This window comes from Myotis nattereri (genome assembly GCF_964212035.1).
Source record: "Myotis nattereri genome assembly, chromosome: 12".
Classification (NCBI taxonomy): Eukaryota; Metazoa; Chordata; class Mammalia; order Chiroptera; family Vespertilionidae; genus Myotis; species Myotis nattereri.
The window spans coordinates 23,198,410-23,216,529 of NC_138087.1; the positions used below are offsets into that span (position 1 = coordinate 23,198,410).

General features: G+C 44.0%; 1 protein-coding gene across 2 annotated transcripts in view; it reads left to right on the forward strand.

The window, feature by feature from the left end:
* SAXO1 (stabilizer of axonemal microtubules 1) overlaps positions 1-18,120 on the forward strand; it is an 87,633-nt gene that overhangs the window by 7,356 nt on the left and 62,157 nt on the right. Inside the window, exon 1 of one of the 2 annotated variants that reach the window (XM_081103457.1) lies at positions 4,026-4,359. The exons of the other annotated variant lie outside the window; for it this stretch is intronic. Within the exon in view, the coding sequence (XP_080959583.1) occupies positions 4,313-4,359 (47 nt within the window). The 5' untranslated portion in view covers positions 4,026-4,312. Of the gene's footprint in view, positions 1-4,025; positions 4,360-18,120 lie in introns of those variants that run through there. 2 annotated transcript variants of the gene reach the window in all.

Sequence of the window (18,120 nt, forward strand, 5' to 3'; positions counted from 1 at the left end):
TAATCTCCAGTAGGGTGCTGAATAGAAGTGGTGAGAACAGACATTTGGTCTGGTTCATTACATCAGGGGAGAAGCCTTCAGTCTTATTACTACACATGATGGCAATTGTAGTTTTTTTGTAAATGCCTTTTTCAGGTTGAGGAAATTCCCTTCTTTTATTAATTTCTTGAGGATTTTTATCAAGAATGAGCACTGGATTGTGTCAAGTGCCTTTTCTATATCTATTGAGAAGATGAAATATCTGTTGTCCTTTATTCTATTGGTGTGGTGTATTATATTAATTGATTTTCCAGTGTCAAAACAACCTTGTATTCCTGGGATAAACTTCTCTTGGTCATGGCATATAATCCTTCTTATATGTTGCTGGTTTCAGTTTGCTAGTATTTAAAAAGGATTTTTATATTTATATTCACGAGAGATATTGATCTGTAGTTTTTGTGTGACAGTTTTGTCTGGTTTTGGAATTCATTCTGGCCTCATGGGATGAATTGAGAAGTTTCCCTTCTCTATTTTCTAAGAGTATGCATAGGATTGGTGTTATTTATTCCTCAAATATTTGATAGGATTCACTTATTCCTTATTTTTCCTTCTTGATACTTCAATAGTTTATAATGATACACTTTGGCAATATTTTGGTCATCTACTTCTCTAATTAAGTTGCACGAGGGTACTGTCCTTGTCTCCATCCTTCAGTACCCTGGCTCATCTGAGGGTGTTTGTGGAATAAATGAATGGTCAAATGGTAGAGGTCCAGTTTGTGTATTATGATGGGCTAGTCTTCGGTTGGTGCCAATGAAGGTTGGCAATCTAAAATAGTTAAGGATGCTAAAAAGACGGTGTTTTGCTAAAGTGCTTTATGCTGAGAGGAGTAACTATAGATTTTCAACAATTTTCTACAAAGAGTAGATTTTCAGATAGTATATAGCAATGAGTTTGGGGTTGGGTAGGTTATAAGGCAGCCGTGGGCAAACTACGGCCCGTCCGGCCCGTTTGAAATGAATAAAACTAAAAAAAGAAAAAAAGACCGTACCCTTTTATGTAATGATGTTTACTTTGAATTTATATTAGTTCACGCAAACACTCCATCCATGCTTTTGTTCCGGCCCTCCGGTTCAGTTTAAGAACCCATTGTGGCCCTCGAGTTAAAAAGTTTGCCCACCCCTGTTATAAGGCCACAGAATAAAATTTGTGTAGTTTCACAGAGTATAAATTTTATGAAAAGATTTTGGGGAAAATATTAAATAATATAGAGAAGTAAATGTAAAATTTTAAGATCAAATACCATTTGTAGTGGTCTCTAAGATCTCCAGCTTACCTTATTCATTCTTTCTCTTTTTCTTGGGTGGGTCAGTTTAAAAAGAAAGACCTGGAAAAGTCTGAATCCCAGTTCTCATACTTAATAGCTGTATCATCTTTTTTCTGTTTTGCTTTTTTTGTTAATTCTCATCCACGAATATTTTTTCCCATTGATTTTTTTAGAGACAGTGGAAAGGAGTGTGTGTGTGTGGGGGGGGGGGAGGGCAGAAAGAGAGAGAAAGAAGCATCGATGTGAGAGAGACGCATCAATTGGTTGCCTCCTCATAAGCCCCAACTGGGGCTGGGGATCGAACCTGAAACTCAGGTATGTGCCCTTGACTGGGAATTGAACCCAAGACCCTTCGGTGCATGGGCCAACACTCTAACCACTGAGAACACTGACCACGGCTAGCTGTGTCATCTTGAGTGAGTTTACCTCCTAGGTCCAGTGTTCTTACTTGTAATATGGGTCTGATAGATTTATGTTAGTTTTAAGAGAAAGCTTATGGGAAAGTAGCGGAGTATATAATGCATAGCAAGTGACAGTAAATTTTTTATAGGAAAGGATATTTTGGAACAGAGAGAGGTGTTTAAATGAGTTGGCTGGAACTAAAAAAAACATGGGCAGTAAGCGTAACAAGGGTGGCAGGGGACGTTGTCCTGCCTAACACCAGCTCTCCAGGAATGCCCATGGTAAATTAGTGTTGAGGCTTATTTGTCCACACCACCTTGTCTTTCAAAATCTCCACCCTCTGTTGAGGGCAGGGATGGGAGAAGTTGGGAGTGCCATGGGTTGTTGACAAGGCTGCTATCCACAAGAGCAGTTTGCTTGGGGGTGGTTCTCATCAAAGTCCAGGGGCATGAAGAGGACATCCTTCTGGAAGATTCATGGACAATGTTTAGTCAGCTGCCAAGAGAAGGCTGGTGTTCAGTACTGTAGTTCCTCTGTAAGGGCCATGTGATTGATGTTCCCTGTCAGTGGGTAGGGATTGCATTCATGCTTTGCCTTGCCTTCCACTACCTCCCACCTCGCCATCTTGTCCACCAGGTTTCCATCCTCCCCTTTAGGACCCTGACCTCCTACCAGGAAGGCAAGGAGCAGCTTCACTCTCCACTGTTCTTCTTTTCTGTTTTTAAAATCCTCATCCGAGGATATTTTTCCATTGATTTTTAGAGAGAGTGGAAGAGGGAAGACAGAGAAAAATAAAGATGTGAGAGAAACACATTGATTGGTTGCCTCCTGTGCACGCCCCAACGAGGGCTGGCAGGGGAGGATCCTGCAACAGAGGTACGTGCCCTTGATCGGAATCGAACCTGGAACCTTTCAGTCCGAAGGCTGACGCTCTATCCACTGAGCCAAACCGGCCAGGGCCCCTCCACTGTTCTTAAGAACAATCAGTAAGCTTGCTCCCCCTCTAATCCACCTTTTTTACTTTCTACAGTTGGGGTTGGCAACCATTCTCTGTAAAAAGTCATATAGTAAACATTTTAACTTTTGAGGGCCAGGAAGCAAGTTCAGGAATATTTTCACAAATTCTTGACAAAATTCTATTTATGGGTACTGAAATTTGAATTTTATTATTTCATTTGTCATGTAATATTCCTTTAATGCTTTTCAACCACTAAAAAACATAAAAACCATTATTAGCTTGCTGGCCACACAAAAAACAGGTGGCCGGCTGAATTTGGCCGGCAGGCAATAGTTTGCTGACCTCTGTTCTGCAGCCTACCATGGCAGAAACCCCCCCAAATAACCTCTGAATATTAAGTCTCCTCAAGTCTAATAATCCTCTGACTGACTGACACACTTTTTCACTAAACGAAGGGGGAGAGTTAGGAAGTGTGGGAAAGAAAAATAAGCATGCGGATGATCAATACTTTAAGCTCCCATTTCCTATAACCAGGAAGTCATAATGTTTAATTCCACACAACCTACCAGAGCAGTGTAAACTAGGGTCCCAGGCTAGATAGAGATCTGGGCAGGACCTGTGGTGGTTCTCAGGACCAGGTAAGCTGAAATACTATACCAGGGGAAGGCTCCTTACAGAAGGCAAAAGAATCTTGAAAGCGGTGTTTCTAAAAGTGTGGTTTTCCACGCGGCAGCATCAATAGCCCTTGTTAGCTTGTTAGATACAAAATTCTCCTCCCACCCCAGACCTACTGAATCAGAGGCTCTGGGGTGAGCCCTGGCAATCGTATTTGTACCAAGCCAGCTGATTCTAATGCACAAAACTTAACCCGGTCCCGCTGCCCCAGCATTGTTAGCACCTGGGAAGTGACTGAACACCCTACCCAACGAGCAACGGCCAGGTGCCCTGAGACGCGTTGTTCTCAAGCGTGCGGGGTCTATGGGTGGAGCCAAAGGGATTGATTTCCGCAAGAAAGACCTGGAAACGGTATTTAAGGCCAGCCTTCCGGAAGTCAAAGGATCCCTTTCTATCAGAAAGGGCGCTATGGTCCTTAGAGCTAGAAAATGCCACCCAATGTGGTGACAGCCCTTTTGCACAAGTGACCACGGCACTTGCTGACCTGCTCACCCACGAGCTTTCCAAAGTCGGCTCGCCTTTCACTTCAGGTTTCTCCAAGTTCCAATGAGCCCTTGTCCTGGGCCTGCCAGGTGAGGCGCGCGGAGCTTTCTGACCTCACAGACGGCCCCTGTGACATCATGGCCACCAGAGGCGAGCCTCCTGGCCCCGGTGACGTCACAGAGGCCCCGCGGGTCCCGTGCTGCGGCTTCCAGGGCCGGGCCAGCCGCTCCGGGCGCAGTTGGGCCTGCAGAGGCCGGCGGCTAGGTGCATGCACCGGGAGCTCGCGGGGCTGGCGCTGCCCAGGCTCCCTGCTTCTCTCGCGTAAGGCCAGCTCAGGAAGGGGAACAGACAACAGGATTTTGCAAAAGGCCATTTAAGTTGTCTTTGGCGTGAATATTCAGAACAGTTGCCAAGGCCCTTGAGACCTTGTGCACCCCCGTTGAGGCGGTTGGGGTCTCCGAGGCGGCGACGGCGGGGCATGCCTACCGATGGCCCCGATGAAGAGGAAGTGCATCTGCGACCTGTGCTCCTGCGGGTAAGGTGACCGCGTCCGTCCGTCCGGGCCAAGGACCCTGGAGCCTGGGTTTTCTGACACCGAAGCCAGGCTGAGCTCTAACCCTGTGCCGCTGCATCAGGCAGCATCGCGGTGGATTCATCCACTTGCCAACCTTTTCTAGGCTGCGGTGCTGTCAGCCAGCGTCCTGTGCCGCGTTCAGCAGGCTGGTGAAGGTGCAGCCAGGCCTTGCCCACTCTTCCCCTCTCCAGAGCTGTGCGCGGGTTGCAAATGGTCCCAGCCCCTTCCCGCAGCCCAGGAAGTAGCGGCCGAGGCTAGGAACCCCCTGGCCAGCTGGGGATGAGTCTTGTTACGTTTGTTGGGCGTTTGGAAGGGGATGGGCTGGGGAAGAGGAGTCCTTTACTGTAACAGAGTTTCTTACTCAGAAATGATTGCTCCGTTGTCAGAGAGGTGTAAGGTGTTTGTAAAACTTGTCACCACGGTGGCGTAGCATGGAATGAGAGCAAGGAAAAGAAATTATTTTTGCACTTCCTTGTCCTGGCCCTGCTAGGTGTGTCTCCTGGTCAGCTGTCCTTGAGGACCATGTCTGGCTGAAGCTGGGCAAAGGCAGGTGGTCCCAGGGCAAGGCCTCGCTTTTGTCACTGTTCTGTAGCTGGCTCCCCGCCTGTATCTCAGTGTCTGCTTTTCAGGACAAATGGGAGCTGCTGGTCTGGGAACAGATCAGAAGTGGGCACTGGGGTCAGCTCCTCGGGCTGTTACCAACTGTGGGGTCTTGGGCAGGCAACTGAACTTCTCCAGGATTCTCTAGGCATTAAATGAGTTAATGTATGTGGGACTCCTGCTAGTGGATTGTGTGTAGTATATGCCAGCATCTTGAAATCTGCAAACATTGCTTGTTAACTGTAGTGTGTTACATGAATATAAAAAATCGCACCAGTCATTAGGACAGTGGTTCTCAACCTTCTGGCCCTTTAATACAGTTCCTCATGTTGTGACCCAACCATAAAATTATTTTCGTTGCTACTTCATAACTGTAATGTTGCTACTGTTATGAATCGTAATGTAAATATCTGATATGCAGGACGGTCTTAGGCGACCCCTGTGAAAGGGTCGTTCGACCGCCAAAGGGGTCGCGGCCCACAGGTTGAGAACCGCTGCATTAGGAGCACGAAAGGGCACTCAATACTGGGCTAGAAGCCTCGCCCATTTCTGGAAGGTTCTCAACCCTGGCTGCTCATGAGAGTCACCTGGGGCTTTAAACTGCCCCCTGTTGCCCAGGTGGTTTAAATCATCCTCTCTGAGGGTGGGGCCAAGCTCTTTAGCTGATTCTGACCACTTCCCAGGACTGGGACCCACTGAACTAGCTCACATACACGGGTCTTGCTTTTAAGTTTTGTGAGATGGGACCAGCACGGTGTTTCAGTCTAGGACTAATTTTCCAAATTAGCAAAACCTCGAAGGCTCACCCTCCTCTGGGGCCCCTTGCATCACCTCCTGCCTCCTCGAGGTGTTCAGACTGGGTTTCCCTTGCACTGTTGTAGGCACTGAGATGGAAGTACATGGCATCGTCTCCATTTCTGCGCAGCTGACAATCTAGTGAGGAAGGCAGCGACGCGTGTTTCAGGGGTGCAGGCATACGCAGCGAGGCGACGCCCTCCCGCCCCTGTAGGAGGTGTACTTCTCTGGATGTTCTCCCCAACGCTGCCCTCTTCCCTCCCTGGAAAGGGCTGTTTGCCAGCAGAGGCAGAGCCTGTCCTCAGGCCTCTTCCCCTTTCCTGCCTCCTCCCGTGTCCACCCCTCTGCTCCGTGGTTTCAGCCAACAGTTGGGTTTGACTCTCCCACCCACCAACCTCTCTCTTTATTTTTCACTCTCATTTCACTTCTGAAAGTGCTTGTTGACTCCTCTGACTACCTCATCAACCTCAACCTCAGCCACCTTCATTCCCCTGTCCCACTCCCCCAGTTATCTGCCTCTTCTTTGGTGCCAACACCCTTCCACTTACCCAGGGTTTAAAGATTCGAGTCATCGCTTATCTTTCCCCATCTCCAGCATTTACTCTCTTCCAAAGCCTGGTGCCCTCCTCCTCTGAAATCTTTCCATTGGTCCTCCCCCACTCTCCATCTCCATCGGCCCCTTCTTGGGTCTCTCAGTTTTATGTTGGAAACTGGTTCTAACGTGCCTTTCTGACTTTCCCGTGAGTCCCTTGCACACAACTACCCCTCGAGTCAGACTGGGCTTCCCGGGATCCCCTGAGCAAACCCTATGACCTCCCAGCTCTGTTCCTGTCCTTGCTACCCTCTCTCTAAAATGCCCGTGTCCCCTCCTTCTGCTGCATGTCCTTTTAAGGCCCCGTTTCAGTCACAAATCTCCCATTGACCCTGCCCTGTAGCTCCCCATCAGAGGGCTCCCCACTCCCCGTGTTCTTGGCTCTAGTTCCATGTCTACATGTTCTCTCGCCCCATTTGATTGTACGCTCCTGGAGAGGAGAGGCTGTATTTTCTGCTTTTGTGTGTGCGCTGCAGAATACACACTGGTCTCCATATAGTAGTCAAAACGCATCTTTTTGAATGAATAGGTTTTTGTTTGTGAAGGTGATAATATCAGAGTGAATTAGGGAGGCAAGATCTGTAACTGTTGTGTCCCGTAGGGTAGCCACTAGTCACATGTGGTAAGTTTATCTAAATTAATTAAAATCAAAAAAATTGAAATGCTACTTCCTTGGTCACACTGGCCACGTTTCAAGTGTTCAGTGTGTGTGGTGGTTACTCTACTGGGCAGTACAGACAGGGAACGTTTCCATCATGGCACAAAGTCACACTCATGGAGAGTCTCATTATTTGGAAGTCTTCGTTGTCCTCACCCCCCAATCAGATCTGCTCTGAGGTGGGTTGGGATGGAATGAAAGGAATTTTATTGGTGTTTTCTAAGTTCCAGAAGTCGATGATTTTTGACTTTTTCAGCCTGAGGTAAATCATGTGAAAGAAGTCTGCTTGTCAGAAGAGAGAGCCCTGCAGTGGGAGAGGGGAGACTTGGGGTTTCTGAGTGAGTCTGTTGATCTCTGGGCTTCAGTTCCTGCAGTGAACTGAAAACTAGTGGAGGCTCCTGGGCTGCCGGGGAAGGAGAGAAACCCATATCTCTTCCTCTTATTACCCGCTTCATCATTCTCCTAAAGCAGGAGTGGGCAACCCCCTGGCACGTGTGCCAAACATGGCACGCCAGTAACTTTTGCTGGCACGTGAAACCCTCTCTTATAATCTTCCATTTACATTTTTTCCCCTTAATATCGACTTTCTTATTTTTCAGATAAATTCAGTGTAGGTGCATCTTAGATAAATAATTTTACATAACAAGTTATCTTAAAGACCATAGGCATGGATTGACGAGAGAGGGGAAGAGCAATTTCTATGCCTCTGCCTTAACTCTCCCTGCCTTCCTAGATCCGACCAGTGTTTTGGTTTCATCCACATACGCTTGTGAATCTTTGTTCTCAGTGATGAATTTTGTTAAGTCTCGTAATAGGAGTAGCCTGACGGATGAAAGTAGTAGCTCGTGCATATCTCTGAAGGTCACAAAATATAAACCTGATGTAAAGTCTCTGTCATCAGTGATGCAGCAGCAAAAGTCCCACTGATACCAAACGGAGTCATAAAGTTTTCTGTCAGACTATCAGTGTACATGTATACATTAAAAAATAAATGTATTTTTCATCATCATATACTGTGTTTTTGTCGCTCGAATGAATTTTATTATTTCTTCAAGGTTCTTCACATACATTCACCTTAAGAGATATCAAGTAGGCGTAACATGTTCTCAAAAAATGAGGGTTGGCACGCAGAAGAATTTTGAGTCAGAGATTTTGCTGGTTTTGGCACACACTCACATAAAGGTTGCCCACCCCTGTCCTAAAGCTTTGTTTGAGCAAAGAGTTCTTGAATGTCTTTTCAACTTTAATTTTGAAGACTTTGTTGTTAGTGGGGACGCTGGGGATGCACAGAAAGCTTGGATAGGAAGGCTTCCTTCTTTCTGTAGGAGCAGTTGTCACTCTGGGAACCCTTAGTGCTCCTGGAGCAAGTTTTTTCTTTTGGCCACAAGATGGCAGCCTTTCCCCAACCAATTCTCTTAAACCCGACCAGCCTAAAATGGAAAAAACAACACAAAACACCCTTGGAGTTCTGTATTTTCCTTTAGTTTAATCCTTTATAGATTTGCCTTATTAAGTTTTCTAAAATGGGCAATTAGTATTTAAGGCCCAGAAGAACTCAGGAAGTGGTATACCTTGAGGAGTAGATCACAGATTACAAAGTGAAGGTCTTTCAAGTATCTGAACCTAAAGATTCCAACCCACTCATAAAACTTTTTAATGAGCTTTGCTGGCTTTAAAAAACCAGACATTTTTTACTGTATCAAGTTCAAGGCTGTCCCTCCACAACGACACTCCACTTGACAATCAAAATCTGGCACTTGAAATTATTACCAAAAATGTTCTCTCCTTTTCAATACAATCGGCGCCAATGAGCAAAAATATTCATGAGTTGTAGAAATAGGGTAAAATGAGCAGTTTTTTAAAAAAAAATCAAACTCTACCACTTAGTTATCTTGACACAAGAGCTACATTGGTGGTTTGGAGTGACCCTACTTTTGTATGAGAGGATAATATTTCCAATTATATCTGAATACCCCCAGCATTTCCTATTACTGAAAAATGCGACCCATCACAGTTCTCAGTATTCTACCGCTGTACGTTTCTGTAGTGTCTTGAAAAATTTAAAAGTACTTACTCACATATTATTATCTTACTGGGGGGTCCCTCAACATGGGAAGCATTACTTAGTTTGGAAATTTGATTCCTTAATCTTAGCTTCCATTTTTCCCTGGGGATGTTTTCTGTTTACTGAGCTGTTCTTGTCCCAAATTACTAAATTGGAAATGAGGAGAGGTTTTTGGGGGAGCTGTAGATAAGTGAAATGTTAATCAGCTTTTAAAGCTGAAAGGGATCTTAGTGGCCTTTAGTGCTTTTATTTTACAGATAAGGAAATTAAAGTATTGAGATTCATTTTAATGTACAGGAACACATTTTGTTAAGATTCAGGCACGATTTAGGTCAATCAATTAAATTTCATTTTTCTCCTGTGTATCAGACACTGGGCTGGATTTTACAATTTATAGTCAGTGGTCTGTTTTCTAGTCACATGGGGCCATTTTTGACTACAGATTACAATATGAAGGCTCTCATCCAATCGATCAATAGTATCTGATGTAAAAAAAAAAGTATGACTCTAAAAAGCCTTTTAATAAGGTAATATAAGTGGCAAATCTCTCTCCTGAGATTAAAATGTAGCAACCCCACCCCTTTTTTTGAAATTCTTGTGCAAAAAAAAAAAAAGCAGTTAATCAAGGGATTGATATAGCTTACTTTTATATCTGATTATTTTACAGCTAGCAGTGCACTATTTTAAAGACTTTGTGCAATCTTGCAGGAAATTCCAGGACTGGCTAATGTATCATGAAATATTTATGTAGCGTTGGTAGTATGCACAGCATTTCATAAAAAGGTAGTCCCATAGAGGACTTGCAAATTGCTGAAAAGGATGTGGATTTGGCCCCTTCACTGTGCTTGGGGAGGAAGGTGATCTCAGGGGCAGCCATGTATCTGCAACTTAAATCAGTTATGTTAACCAGGGAGGAACTTGTTATTTTAATTTTGGAAAATATTTTCTTCACATTGATGGAAATTTCCTTAACCTTCGATTTTATTTTCTTAGAGTCTCTGTTACAAATTAAGAGGAAGGAAAAAAATCGAGGAATTGGTTTGATGTTACATGTTTCAAGAAGAATTCTTGTTTTTAATTTAAATAAAATTGACTTCATAAATTCTGATTAAGAAAAAAAAAAAGGCACAGCTTTTAATAGATGCTTGCTGGTGACTTTTTATCTTTAGCAGATTCCAGAGAGAGAAGCCAAGGGAAAGAAAGAATCCCTTTCACTTTAACATTGAATAGAGTTGTAGAATTTGTGCACTTTTTGTGTTGTTACATCTCCTTAAAAATGATTGCATTTTTGTGATATAAGAATCAATGTTCAATTGTTCAAATATGCCTTTCATCTAATAAAATGAGTATGGTAGTGTGTATAATTAAATGTCAGGTATCATAAAACAACAGAGAACTTAGTAGTGATTGAAATTACTGTAGTTAAAATGATCTACCAAATCTTATAGTCTGCAAATTGGTCGGTTTAGAGTACCCCCGCTCTAATTGTATCTTGCTTGGGAAGGTTCAACATCATTCCCTCCACTGGTACTAAAATATTTTCGACGGGCCTTCAGGTGATTTATTTTACTTGAATAGGGGACATGTCTCATGGGGGAAAGGTACGAAGCTTCAAATGAATGAGACCAATAAAATAAGTGATGTTGGATTTCAGAGGTGGAAGACATCACTGTGGGAGTGGGGAGCAGAGAGAACTGTAGGAGGGGACATGACATGCTTGGGGTGATCAGGAAAGTGAGGGCCAGAGTCAGACTGCCCGTTTCAGAGCCTGGCTCGGCCACATTTTAACTGTGTGAACTTGTGCAAGTCATTGAGTCTTTCTGTGAAACAGATAATAGCAGTACGTACCTTGTTCTTAGGGTAGGCGTGAGGATTAGGTGGGAGAGGAGCAGAGACCTGGCATTTACGGTGAACTCCGAAGGGAAAGCTTATGCTAGGGGCAGGGTTGTGCATACCTGCCGCAGGGGCCCATACCAGCTGCCGGTGGTCTCAGAGACATGGAGATAGCACATCCACATGAGTGCTTGAGCCAGAAGCCCCATGGAGGCAAATTGCATGGGGACCCTTAAATATCTCCGAATGTGAACTCTGAATTTAGCAGGCAAATAAGATAGGTAAAACAGACTTCTTCCCAAAAGAAGTAGCATTTCTCTTTTTTTCTGTGAAAATAAATATACAATATCCGAATTAGGCCAACTTAAGTCTGTTAGTCAATTAGAACTTCTGAATGGATTTGTAGTTTGTTAATATTTCCTTAAAAGTATCTCATTTTTATTCCATTCTTATTTTTCTTTATTTTAAAAAAAATATGCTTAAAAATATGTTTTATTGATTTCAGAGAGGAAGAAAGAGGGACAGAGAGAGAAACATCAGCGATGAGAGAGGATCATTGATCGGCTGCCTCCTGCACGCCCCGTACTGGGGATCGAGCCCACAACCCAGGCATGTGTCCTTGCCCAGAATCAAACCTGTGTGCATCAGTGTTCTTATCTGTAAAATGGAGATAATAGAGCCCAGCTCACAGGGTTGTTGTGAGGATTGAGTCAGTATTAAGTAAACCAATAGAACAGTCTGTGGTAAGGCCAGGTAAGTGTTACTGAATAAGTAAAATACAAAGATGCCAGTCTGTTCTAGGCAGTGGGGCCTCAAAAGGGCCGAACAAGACCTCTGCTCTCATGAGGAGCTTGCCGTGTTGGCGAGAGTCCTAATTTAGTTTACTAGCTGGCAGATAATCATAAATGCTCTGCAGATAATTAAAACAGGGCGACTCGAGTAAGTGCTTGGGGACTTAGTTAAGTGGGGATAGGGATAGCCCCTAAAGACTTACTCTGCTCTTCACACAGCTGGGGGGCCTCGGCCCTCCCAGAGCCTCTACACTTGGGTCCAGCAATGATTATCGTTCTCAAGTTCAGACGGACACAAACAAACATGAGGTTATGTTTCTGTTCAGTCTAGAGCAGCGGTTCTCATCCTTCCTAACGCCGCGACCCTTTAATACAGTTAGTTCCTCATGTTGTGGTGACCCCCAACCATAAAATTATTTTCGTTGCTACTTCATAACTGTACTGTTGCTACTGTTATGAATCGTAATGTAAATATCTGATGTATGTATCCTGCATACAAATGCAGGATGTATTTTCATTGTTACAGATTGAACATAATTAAAGCATAGTGATTAATCACAAAAACAATATGTAATTATATATGTGTTTTCCGATGGTCTTAGGTGACCCCTGTGAAAGGGTTGTTTGACCCCCAAAGGGGTCGCGACCCACAGGCTGAGAACCGTTGGTTTAGAGCTTTCCAAGTCTTAAGCAATGACCTGGGATTAAAGGCATCCTTACTGCCTGGCATAGCATACTCTACTATCTGTTCAATTGTCGTCTTCACCAGCTCATTCAAAGTAACTGTGGAGCGCCTATGATTATTTCTCTCAAAGGAAAGGGCAGTTTCTAAATAGCTGTCAAATTAACCACTTTTCCATATATTTTGGATATTGAGAATATATAAAAGTTTCTCTAATGTTAACAAACTGAGTTTATTATGTCGGGGTTAAGTTAATTTCTGCCTGTGCTGGTCAGTTACTTACTTTTAGGAACACTATCCTTTATGTGATGATTATTTTGAAAAGTCAAAACTTTCCCCCTTAACTGGTCATTTTCTCTTTCAAGTATGATGTATTTCAACTCTGTTCTCCAAATAAAAGTGTACATAATATCTGTGAACATGAGCTCAAAATGAAAAGCAAAGAATTAGTTGAATACCTTGTTCTTCTGTCCTGCTTCAAATGGGTATACCAGGGAAAGAGCATGGGGCAGTGAGTTAGTGTGTTTGAATTGAGTCCTGGTTTTGATTCATTATAAGCTTTGTGAACTTGTACAGGTTCTTTAACATCTCTAAACTTAAAAAAACCAGTAATCATGACCCATCTATTTTTTGTTTTGTTTTTTTGATAATAGCCATCCTGACAGGTATGAGGTGGTATCTCATTATGGTGGTGTTTTGTGTTTCCCTGATGATTAGTGACATTAAATATTTTTTCACATACCTGTGTCTGTTCAAGTCCTTGGCACATTTAAAAAATCGTTTTTAAAAAAATATATATTTTTTATTGATTTCAGAGAGGAAGGGAGAGGGAGATCAAAACATTAATTATGGGAGAGAATCACTGATGGGCTACCTCCTGCACACCCACTATTGGGGATTGAGCCTGCAACCTGGGCATGTGCCCTGACCGGGAGTTGAACTCTGACTTCCGGATTCATGGGTCAACACTCAACCACTGAACTACACTGGTCAGTTTAAAATCAGGTCATTCTTTTTGCTATGGAGCTATAGGAGTTCCTTATATATTTTGGAGAGTAACCCCTTATCAGATATATGATTTGGAAATATTTCCTCCCAATCTGTAGGTTGCCTTTTTATACACACACACACACACATACACACACATATATATATACTAGAGGCCCGGTGAACAAAAATTTGTGCACTGGCTGGGGAGGTGAGGTGGGGAGGGTGTCCCTCAGCCCCACTTGTGCCCTCTCACAGTCTGCGACCCCTCGGGAGATAACCACCTGTTGGCTTAGGTCTGCTCCCCGGGTGGTAGATGGCAGGCCTGATCCCTCGGTGCCTGCCCCGCCTTCCCGGGTCACGCACACGGCAGGGCTGATCCGGGGGTTGGGGTGCCACCCCGGGTCGCGCACACAGCAGGGCTGATCCAGGGGTTGGGGCGCTGCCCCAGGTCGCGCACATGGCAGGGCCGATCGGGGGTTGGGGCGCCACCCCGGGTTGGGCCGCACACAGACGCCTGCTGCCCCGGGTCGCAGATAGCAGGCCCAGATGGCGGCAGGGCAGGTGGGATGGCGCTATCCCGCCTGCCTGCTGTATGCAAATTAGCCGCCATCTTTGTTGGCAGTTAATTTGCATATCATGTTGATTAGCCAATGGGAGGCGTAGCGAAGGTATGGTCAATTACCATGTTTGTCTATTATTAGATAGGATAAATAAATAAATAAATAAATTTCGGAGAGGAAGGGAGAGGGGGAGAGATAGAAAAATCAATGATGAGAGAGAATCACTGATTGGTGCCTGCCCTTCCCCCCCTCCTGCTTTTAGTGGGAATGCAAAATGATTCAGCCACTGTGGAAAACAGCATGGTGGTTCCTCAAAAAATTAAAAATAGAACTACCATATGATCCAACAACCCCAGTTCTGAGTATTTATAAGAAGAATTGATGTCAGAATCTTAGAGATATTAGCATTCCCATGTTTATTGTAGCATTATTCACAATAGCCAACATGTGGAAACAGCCTAAATGTCTATTAATGGATGAATAAGAAAATGTGGTATATGCATACAATGGAATACTGTCTTAAAAGAAGGAAATCATGCAATATATGACAACTTGGATGAACCGTAAGTAAAACAAGCCAGTCACAGAAACAAATACTGCATGATTCTATTCAGCTGAGTTACTTAAAATAGTCCAATCCATAGAATTAGAGAGTGGAATGGTGGTCTGTTGGAGGCTGAAGGCAGGGGGAATGGGGAGTTACTGACCAATAAGCATCAAGTTTCAGTTGTATAAGATGAATAATCTCTAGAGATCTGTAGTACAATGTTGCACCTATAGTCAGTAATACTGTATTGTTCATTGAAACTTTCAAGAGGGTAGCTCTCATGTTGTATTCTTACAACAATAAAATAAAAAAAAAAATTAATGATCATCAGACAATGAGGTAGCCCCCAAACTCTATAATGGTGTTTTCCTAGACCCCCAAAGTTCCCAGCTAGGGTTCTGACAGTGTCTGCAGAGTTCTTCTGGAGCCTCTGCTGGTGGCCTCAGAAGTGAGGGAGAAGTGGAGGTGTGTTCCAGAGCTGAATTTTCTAAAAATTATTGAATGGCCACTTGGAATGAATGAATGTCCTTTTTGGGCCCCATGGATTCTTGGGGGCATGCCTGATCCAGTTTCCTCTCAGCGCTCTGACTTCCTCTGCACATTGGCCATGTATGGCTGCCCAGCCCTAGCTTTACACCACTTCTCGTTTCAGGTAACCAAGGAGATTAATTAGAGTTAAGTCACCATTTCCACACTTCAAGGAGAAGAGGGTCTGGTTGGGACGGCTTATGATGTGATTCCTAAGGCTTCCAGGGTTCTTTCTATGGGCCAATCAACTGAGTTCGGGGGCTGTGGGGTTACGTAAACTGGGCATCTGGGGGAGGGGGCTGCTTTGTGTAAGAGGGGTACAGGTAGGAAAAAATGATTAGAAGAGGAAATGATTGGCCTCTTCAGGACTCAAAAAATTAAACATCCTTGTAGATAGAGTTGGTGAAAGATGGATTAGATGATAGTATAATCAGGTAGTACCCAGCTCATTGAACAAGCAGGCCCATAAAGTGTCATTTGATGGCTTTTTGCCTGCTTGGAAAAATATCACGAGCACTAGGCCATAGGACTCCATCGTTAGCCTTGTCTTGTTCAAGATTTTTATCAAAACTTGGATGAAGATGTAGAAGTTACCCTTATTAATGTACTGAAAACACAAAATGGGAAGAATATAGCAAGAATGATAGATGATAGTATCAAGATTCAAAATTATCTTGACAGGCTGGAATGCCGGGCCCCAAACCGAGCAGAAACGTAGGAGTAAACATGAAGTTCTACATTTGGGATGAAAAATCAATTATCCATATTCATAATGGAGAAGTTTGTCTTGGCCATAGTCTGTGAAAAGGTCTTTGGGTTTTATTTAACCACAGTTTAATATGATCTGATGCTATGACGTGGCTGCTAAGAATCATTAACTTTGTTTCAGGCTGAAGGGAAGGAGGGTGTCCAGGTCAGAGATGTAATTACTTCATTGGATTTTGGTTTGGTTAGACCACAACTGAAGGATGCTTTCCCATTTGGAAATGTCATTTTTCGGGGATACCAGCCAGTGACCAGGAGGGCCAGGTTAAGGGGAATGTATTCTGGAGGTGAGACAACTTGAACTTGATAGGATCAGGGGATCGATAGTGCACCAGCATTTGAAAGGCTGGATTTTGCAGAGGAGGGCCTGCGCTTGTTCCGGGTTATTTAGAGGGTAGAATTAAGACCACTGAAGGTCACTTCATGAAAATGGATTTTGAGTCAATACAAATAAAGAAGAATTTTGTAGCAGAACCGTAGGTTGTGTGCCTGCCAGGATGCTGTGGAAAGGATCCCTGCATCAGACAGGAGGTTTGACAAAATGATCTCTAGGGTCCCTTTCAACACTGAAAACCCAGATTTCTGGAAAAGGGGAAGAGCATTTATTTTACTATGATGATTGAACTTGAAAGACTACTACAGAGCAAAGAACTATGGGTACATGTGATATGAAGATAAGCTGAGATCCATATGTGCCTGAAAAACCAAGGAAATGAAGAGGGGTGTTAAGGCATTTCTATTTAACACATAAAGCACATGTGTAGACTTCAGCCTCCTTTCTGTATCCACCGTTCCCACTGAACCTGTGTTTCACTTGGTGTCCCTGCTCGGCTGAGAGCCCTGTGGTGACCCTTGGGTAGTGGATAAAAAAGCATCTGTCGCTTCCATGACCTTTCCTGATCATGTCTACATGTAGCAGTTCACGGAGGAGGCTCTGTGGGCTAGCCTGGGACTCTAGCCACCATTGAGGCAATGCTTTTAGGGGAAATACATATTTCAAGCTTTTAACAACTAGTGTATGGACTTTTGAAACACTCATTGCAAAGCTGGAATGTTTCTCCCTTTTCTTACACATCCCACTTCGCACCACCTCGGAGCCTTTTCTCAACTGGGCTCTGGGCTTGGAAGCCCCCCTTGCTCCTTGCTGCCAACCACGGTGGCTCCTAAAATCCTGATACTTCTGTTAATCAGGCATTCTCATTTCTCTTCCATGGCTCTGTTTAAAAATGGGTTTTACTAAGGTTCTTTCTTCCCCAAAAGGAATTAGAAGGATCTGAGAAAAATTCAGATAGCACAATTCAATAAGAAAGAAAAACATGGTGAAATGGTTCCATGTCTTCTGTCCCAACCTTACACGGTGCGCCTGCTCTGAGTCATCATCCTGTGGGATTTGGGGTTTCTGTTTTGCCGTCCCTAGCTTCTCAAGCTTCTGTTCCTGTATAAGAAGGTTTAGGAACTAGGTGTGGATATTTTGAAACGATAGTAATGTTGGTATGAAGAAAGTTCCTAGAATGGTTATGCTATCAGAATTCTTGGTTGAAACAACGGACATGGACATTGTCTGGCTTAAGTAGGTTTAAATAAATGAAGGGGTATAGGACACCTCACAGAATTTTTGGGAAGGCTGGAGAGCCGAGGATGGAAGATGGGAATGTAAGGGCAGGTCAGGAAGCCAGAGCCATGGCCCAAAGCAGTCTCAAGAGACCCTCTGGTGAGGATCTGCTGATGTAACCCTGTGCCACTGGACACAGCCCTGGCCCTGCTGATGTTCCTACCTTTGGACTGAATTCTTCACTGTCACCACTTTAATTGTTTTATATCATTTATTCTACTTAAAAATTTTCAGATGGGGCTTCTGATTGGCCAGGCCTTGGTTAATCCTCCCTATGGAATTGGGTGTCGGGAGGGGTGTCTTACCTTTTTGGTTTCTTTAGTGGGAGGTACTTCTCTCACAAAATGTAGCTGCTTCATTGAGTATGGACCTCAAAAACAAAAGGTGAGTTTCTTCAAGGAAAAGAGACACAATTTTTTAAAAATATATTTTATTGATTTTACAGAGAGGAAGGGAGAGGGATAGAGAGTTAGAAACATCAATGAGAGAGAAGCATCGATCAGCTGCTTCCTGCACACTCCCCACTGGGGATGTGCCTGCAACCAAGGTACATGCCCTTGACCAGAATCGAACCTGGGACCCTTCAGTCTGCAGGCCGACGCTCTATCCACTGGGCCAAACTGGCCAGGGCAAGAGACACAATTTTAAGGCTTTCAGATCTTTCCAGTTGGTGATTAAAAGGAAGGAAGGTAAAGATGCGGCCT